Source organism: Nuphar pumila, chromosome 5 (genome assembly GCF_984573655.1).
Source record: "Nuphar pumila chromosome 5, dmNupPumi1.hap1.1, whole genome shotgun sequence".
NCBI lineage: Eukaryota > Viridiplantae > Streptophyta > Magnoliopsida > Nymphaeales > Nymphaeaceae > Nuphar > Nuphar pumila.
The window spans coordinates 111,862,780-111,870,607 of record NC_143253.1 but is presented as its reverse complement, the minus strand read 5'-3'; the positions used below and the strand labels follow the sequence as shown (position 1 = coordinate 111,870,607).

Genomic DNA, 7,828 nt, shown 5'->3' with positions numbered 1-7,828 from the left:
AGTTGAATTCACCTGACACAAAGAAAGTCATTTACAAGTGCGCACTTGCATCAGTGTGGTGCCGGTGTGGTCCGGGTGCATTGCCCTTTTAGAAGAGTCCATGTTACATAGGTTCTAATGAGAAATAATATTCTTTTCATATCAATGGGAATGCATTTGCTAAGATCCCTTTTCATTAGATCCCTCATTAGGACCCTTCCAAAGTCATAACTATAAGTGTGTTTTGTTTGATATGAACCAGCAGTTGCAAGTGTAAGTTAGCAATCACATGTTCTACCTCTGACCTACAATTAGAGATTAGATATCATAAAGCTTCAATCCAATTCTCAACTAATGACCAATATGAGACTGAAGCTTCAATACAAACATGTTTCCCAAGACGTGCATATTTGATTTATCAAGAATCCATGTTTTGGACATCCATATTTAAAATATTATATATGTCAAATGTTTGAGGTCTTCTCATAGACATCCACAAAGCCTTTTTTATCCTAATTTTAGGCATGTTTATGTCAAGAAGGCGTTACTTTAAGACCTAGGAACAAACTTCTCTTGAAATTTTAGTGTGTCACGTTACACTTGTACTCCTTCCACAACCTTTCTCCTCATCCAACACAAGGATGCCCTTACTGATGAATAGCAAGAAGTGGTAACTACACTATGATGTGCTTTTGTGTGAGACTACACCAAAGTTTCCTTTATCAAATATATGAGAGTAGAGTCCCTATAGATATGCCTCGACCATTGATTACCTCCTCCTCCTCCTCCTCCTCCTCCTCCTCCTCTTCTTCTTCTTCTTCTTCTTCTTCTTTCTTCTTCTTCTTTCTTCTTTCGTCTTCTTCCAACCTTTCTCCTCATCCAACACAAGGATGCCCTTACTGATGAATAGCAAGAAGTGGTGGGGAACTACACTATGATGTGCTTTTGTGTGAGAAGGGACCTATTTGACTACACCAAAGTTTCCTTTATCAAGTATATGAGAGTAGAGTCCCTATAGATATGCCTCCACCATTGATTTTTACCTCCTCCTCCTTCTCCTCCTTCTTCTTCTTCTTCTTCTTCTCCTCCTCCTCCTCCTTCTCCTCCTCCTCCTTCTCCTCCTCCTCCTCCTTCTCCTCCTCCTTCTTCTTCTTCTTCTTCTTCTTCTCCTCCTCCTCCTCCTCTTCTGGAGAAGGAGAAGAAGAAGGAGAACTCCTCCTCCTCCTCCTCCTCCTCCTCCCTCCTCCTCCTCCTCCTCCTCCTCCTCCTCCTTCTTCTTCTTCTTCTTCTTCTTCTTCTTCTTCTTCTTCTTCTTCTTCTCCTTCTTCCTCTTCTTCTTCTTCTTCTGGAGAAGGAGGAGGAGAAGGAGAAGGAGACCTCCTCCTCCCTCCTCCTCCTCCTCCTCCTCCTCCTCCTCCTTCTTCTTCTTCTTCTTCTTCTTCTTCTTCTTCTTCTTCTTCTTCTCCTTCTTCTTCTTCTGGAGAAGGAGGAGGAGAAGGAGAAGGAGACCTCCTCCTCCTCCCCCCCCCCCCCTCCCCCGCCTCCTCCGCCCCCTCCTTCTCCTTCTCCTCCTCCTCCTCCTCCCCCTCCCCCTCCCCCTTCTTCTTCTTCTTCTTCTTCTCCTCCTCCTCCCCCCCCCCCTCCCCCCCCCCTCCCCTTTACTTTTTCAATGCAGCCATATTTCTTATTCTCTAACAATAGTGTTGAGGATTTCATTTTCAAGGACAAAAAATGAAAGGAGATTCGCATATGCACAGATGTGCATGTGCACTTGTAAATAAACACAAATATATATACTTATAAATATATATATTAGACAGGCACACACACACACATACAAAGATATATATATATATATATCAAGAGAGAGAGAGAGAGAGATCTACCACTAGAACATAGAACTTTTGACTTGTGATGGATACGTGATAGGGATTAAAGAAGAAACTACATACTTTTGTTTCTCACATCTTAAATAATCATTGCATGCATAATGCATTTCATACATGGAAACCGGAGGAACATACAGTACTCTAGTAAGAAATTCTAGATCCTTCGCTTATATTGAACTGAAAAAATTCCGACATACAGGAAATGGTTGGCAATTTGGAGGAGGAGAGGGGAGGGTCAAAAAGGAAAAAGGGCATTGCCTAGTTAAAGCCTACGGCCCCTCTTAAGAAAGCACCAAATACCTCACAACCCTTCCACATAGAAGGTCCGCAGCTCCCATTAACATGTTTATGCAAGCCTAAGTTGAATGAAAAATGACATATGGCCAACATCGCTAGGTAATTATGTGAAATCTAGGCAGCGTGGATGACAGAATCAGCCTTAAGAAGACTTAAATACAGTTGCCTTCACATTACAAGCATGTCACACCATAAAGAACAACAGTAGCAACAAAAGCAATAGTCGCAAGCGCAGGCGGAACCAAGGTTGCCAAACTAGGAAGCGGAAACGGGAAACGATACAGGAAGCAGAATCGAGAAGCGAGGCATTTTAAAATTTATACCAAGAGGGAAGCGAAGTTTCATTTTAAAAGCAAAATATGAATAAAAAATGAAGTAATATGGAATCAAACAAGTAACAAATAAAAACTAAAATAAAATTGATCATTCTTATATTTCATGATTTTTCTGTAAAAGAGTTAAATTTTTGTTAAAATCTATGATGGTTACCAATTTAAAGAAAGTACATGGAAAGTGAGTGAAAGCGTGAGAGAAAATACATGAAAAAGATGAAAAAAAAATGTGAGAAAAGCATATAGTATGCATAGACCATGTGTATGAGAAGCATAAAAGAAGCGTGGGGGAATCGAGCTTCCCATGAAGTTTCGGAAGCAAGAAGTATCGCGCTTCCGAAGCGAGTTTCCGGGAAGCGAGCTTCTCACCTACCTAAGAAGCTTCCGGTAACTCTGGGCAGAACAGAAGAAGGGAAGGGCTCAACGGAAGGGACATTAATTATATTAAATAATAAATAGGTAAGTCAGTACAACTTTACAAAAGGTCACAAGTGGAAATACTTATGATAGTACAGTAGTATATTTTGCTTAACCATTTCAACCTCTCCTTATCTACGATGAGTTATGTCACTGTGACCAAAATTATACAAGTTTGCAAATAACTCACGGCGAAAAAGAATCCACGCATTCCCAACTGGTCATTTGCAGGTTAAAGAAGATTCATAATGCTGTGCATGGGTTTTAGCTATTAACCTTGTCAGATTTTTATTTGGCTTTATTAACTCACTCAATGAAACTGAAACTTGTTTCCCTGGTAAAGTAACAGCCATTTCACTCGTTGATTTGACTCTCTTATTTGTGTCCATACCTAGAACTATTTTCATCGAGAGGAACTTATTGAAGCTCAAACTAACAAGATGATTATTGAAAAACCAAAATGAAACACTTCTTGTCTTCCTTATAATCATACTCAATTGCTTCCCATGAATCTTTATAGCACATTTGATATAATAGGAAGACCTTCCTCAAGAAAACTGTAATTCCACCTTAAATTCCTTGTGCAAACCAACAAATTTTAGAATATATAAGCATGTGTATAGTTTGTGTGTGTGTGTTATGATTATGTACCTTCAAAATTTTTGAATCTAAGCAAGAAAGCATGAATATGATCTTAAGTGCAAATTCTTAAACAACAATTCTAAACCATTAGGATTAAAAACATTAAAGAATGATTCCAAGTAGAAAAGCAAAATGTAATGTAATTAATGTAATTAATAACGACTTTAAAAGGAAAATCACATAAATAAATACAAAATAAACCATCAAATCACAGAAAGATATACATAAAGTTAAGAACAGTGTGTTGACCATGTCCATGAAGTGTTATGGTGTATCAAGTATCATGTCCAGTGGTGTGCCTTATCGACCATGCTAAGTGAAATATCCATGTGACATAGCTTCCCAGCAAGATGATCCCTTTAATCAAGAAGTGCTTTGATATCAAAGGAATAAGTCCATTCTACTACAATAAAGATACACATTTAGTTAATGCTTTCAATCGTTGAAAGCTGTACTTCGTTAACTAAATTATATGCTTATTCTATTTATAATAATAAGCATATAATTTAGAAGTTTGTGATGTTTAAAGATAAGCTAACCTCATTAATATCTATACTTGGGAAAGAAATTTACCACTTACCAGTAAACAAGCTCAAGTTAGATATTAGAAGTTCACAACATAAAGCAAGAACAAAAGAAAAATGACAATGGAACTTCAATAAGTTATCTCAGACATCTGTTACATTAAGATGGACATTAAGATGCCCACTTGACCACAGTAAAAACTGTCCATTAGCCAGCAAACAGAACTTTTGAACATCCACAACTGAGTAGCTGCTAGACAGAACTCTATACTTTCATGACAACCAGTACTATTCTTTTAGCATAAATAAATTGTCCTGACAATGTGAGTGCAATTGATGTGTTATCATCGACACCCAGTTTGTTACATGAATATCCAAAAATGAAAACAAAAAAAAAGAAGCTGTCATGTGTTTGTGATCTCTTAAACTCCTACCTGTTCTGCTTGAGGCGAAAATTTACTTTCTACCATTTCACCTGGAGAAGAAGAAAATGGAGGAGAGGCGCCAGAATTTGTATTAGCATTCATGTTTTGATTTGCATTTGGATATGTATTATCGGACCAATTTGTGTTTGCTCTAGGATTCACATATGGACTTGGATTTGCATTTGCTCCTGCGATCCCAAATGCACCTGGTCTTGCATTTGAATTGCCATATGGACTTGGATTTGCATCTACGCCTGGATTCCCAAATGCACCTGAACTTGCATTTGAATTGCCATATGGACTTGGATTTACATTTGATCCTGGATTCCCAAATGCACCTGGACTTGCATTTGAATTGCCATATGGACTTGGATTTACATTTGATGCTGGATTCCAAAATGCACCTGGACTTGCATTTGAATTTCCATATGGACTTGGATTTGCATTTCTTCCTGTATTCCCAAATGCACCTGAACTTGCATTTGAATTGACATATGGACTTGGATTTGCACTTGCTGCTGGATTCACAAATGCACCTGGACTTGTACTTGAATTGCCATATGGGCTTGGATTTACATTTGCTCCTGGATTCCAAAATGCACCTGGACTTGCATTTGAATTGCCATATGAACTTGGATTTGCACTGGATGCTGGATTCCCAAATGCACCCCGACTTGCACTCGAATTGCCATATGGGCTTGGATTGGTGTTCACATTCAAATTCCCATATGGGCTTGGATTTGAATTTGCACTCCCATACGCATTTTGATTGTTGTTCACATTTCCATATGGTCTTGGATTTGCATTCACATTCCCATAAGGATTCGGGTGGCCATTCACAGCACTATATGGGCTTGGATTTGCGTTGGCATTTGCAGCGCTATACGTGCTTGGATTTCCATTTGTTTTCACATGTAGATTCATGTTTGCATTGGCATTTACCTGAAAAAGTCTCTCTAACTCTTCAATTCTTCCTTCCCTCCTAAACACTTCCGAGGCCATCTCTCGCACAGCAGGGCTGATCAAGATTCCATTTTTAGCCATCTCTTCAAGCAATCTCCACCCTTCTTCCAATTTCCCCTCCTTCCCCAAGTATGTGTTCAACATAATCGTGTATGTCTCTGAGTCAGGATTCACCTCTCCCGCTGCCATCTTCATGAAAATCTGCTCTGCCTCCACCAATCTAGACCTCTTCACCAACTCATTGATAAATTTGTTGTACACAGAAGCTCCTGGCTTCAACCCCGAATCAACCACCCTCCCAAAGGCATCTACTGCATCATCCACACGGTCCCCTGTGAGGTACCCTTCGACCATCAGCTCCAGGGTGGCGACATCTGAGCTTGCCCCGCTCTCAGGCATCTCCCGGAAGAGCTCTTCCACCTCTGTGACCATTCCTTTTGCCCACAACCGCTTCATGAGATTGTTATATGCCGAGGCATCAAGCACACACGGCTTTGGACCCTTCTTTCTCAACACCACCATAGCCTCCGCAAACTCCCCACGATCGCAATGAGCATTCACCATGATGTTATACGTATCCACATTCATCCCTATAAAATTTGGGGGTTTGTGCGTGATGAGCATTGAATCAAAGAGATCGGTCGCCTCCTCCATCCTCCCATATTTACACAGTACTTCAAGGAGCGAATTGCAGGTGACCGCGCTCATGTTGAACTTCTTCTCAAGCAACGACCGGTACGACTCCATGGCCTCCTTCTCCATCCCCCTCTTGAAGTATCGATCCATGATAGTGGCGTGGACAACCCCATCGTACACCACGCAGCGCTCTCGGAGCTCCTCGAAGAGCTCAAGCGCCTTCGGGATGTTGTCGATGTCGAAGAAGGCAGCGATGAGGTTATTGTAGACCAGGGAGTCGGCGCCATGGCCACGAGCAAGCATCTCCCGGAGGAGGGAGACAGCATCGGGGACCCTCCCGGCATCGATGAGCCCCTTGGTAAGGTGGCGGTAGGTGACGGGGGAGGGGCTGAAGGGGGCATCAGCAAGGATGGTGCGGTAGACGTCGAGGGCGGCATCAACGCCGCCTGAATCGCAGTGGGAGTTTATAAGGATGTTGTAGGAGACGACGTTCGGGATGACGCCGGAACGCGTGAAGAATTGGAAGAGGGGGAGGACCTCGACTAGGCGGCCGGCGCGGAGGAGGGCGCCCATCACGGCGTTGCAGGTGAACACAGTGGGGCGGCAATTGGAGAACATGGAGGATCGGAGGGTGGAGACAGCCTCGTCGAGGCGGTCAGAGCGTACCATCGTCTGGATGCGATTGTGGAGATTCAGGCGGTTGCCGACGAGAGCGGAGGTGGAGTCCGGGAGGCGGAGAGAGGAGGCAGATGGAGGCGGAGGGGAGCGGCGGAGCGCGTGGAGCGGGGGCTCGATTCGGAGGCGCCGCTTCCGGCGGCGTCGCTCCGCCGCGGCCTCCTCGGCGGAGGAGAAGGCGAAGTGGCGGGAGAGGACGGCAGGGAGGAGATGAGAGGGAGATGGGTGGTGGGCGGTTGCACTGGTGGTGGTGGTGAGGGACCGGAGGAGGAGGCGATATAGAGACATTCTCTCTCTCTCTAGGGTTTCTAGGGTTTTGAGGGAGAAGGGGAACAGGAGTGATGGCGGCCCGGTTGGGGGAGTGAGTGAGAAAGGTTTATAAGAAGAGAGAGCCAATTTCATGTAGGATATTTGGATTTGGATTTGAACTGGAAAATTGGGTGGAATATCCGGTTTTTGGTGTTAAAGTTGTCAACCCATTCAATCTAGCTTTGGTAATCGGTAATTCGTTTGGATGAGTTCTCACAAAACTCAAATTTTCAATATTGGATTATAATATTATTTTCAAAAACCAACTCTCCTATAATTGGATTATAAGATTAGTCTTAGGCTTAATTTATGGAAGCTAGGTAGTTTAGGACAATCTTTTTTAGTAGTGGGGGAGGGGATAGGTTTAGTTCTTATGCTCGAGTATTGATTGATATCCTTCCATCAATCTAGATAAAACAAGATAATTGAATTATGGGCTTTGGACCTCGGGTTTAACTTAGACATGCTCTTAATCCATCAATTAATTATGGTGGTTTGGATAGCAGTTATTGGATAAAGTATTGAGGATCCATATTCGAATATTAATAACCAAACAACGTCTTCCAATTTTATGAGATGACTGGCGCGTCTCCCTTTGGAGATGTCATTTTCATATAGTTGCCAGAAACGGGTACGAGGTATTGGTATAGGTACGTGATAGCTTAAAAAACTTTGGGGCATGTTTTTATTTGAAATGCTTATTGATTAGATTCCAAAAAAGTGTTACTGATTTATAATAA

The 7,828-nt window shown here is 42.2% G+C and overlaps 1 protein-coding gene across 1 annotated transcript; it reads right to left on the bottom strand.

Moving 5' to 3' along the window:
• Positions 1 to 4,194: 4,194 nt before the first annotated feature.
• On the bottom strand, positions 4,195 to 7,125 carry LOC149838139 (uncharacterized). The gene has a single exon (XM_090007601.1). It carries the CDS (start codon positions 7,065 to 7,067, stop codon positions 4,503 to 4,505), a length of 2,565 nt encoding a protein of 854 aa, XP_089863727.1. The 5' UTR covers positions 7,068 to 7,125; the 3' UTR covers positions 4,195 to 4,502.
• Positions 7,126 to 7,828: the final 703 nt, after the last annotated feature.

Excerpts from the sequence above, each read along its gene's own strand:
- LOC149838139 (XM_090007601.1), bottom strand. The coding sequence starts at position 7,067 with ATGTCTCTATATCGCCTCCTCCTCCGGTCCCTCACCACCACCACCAGT.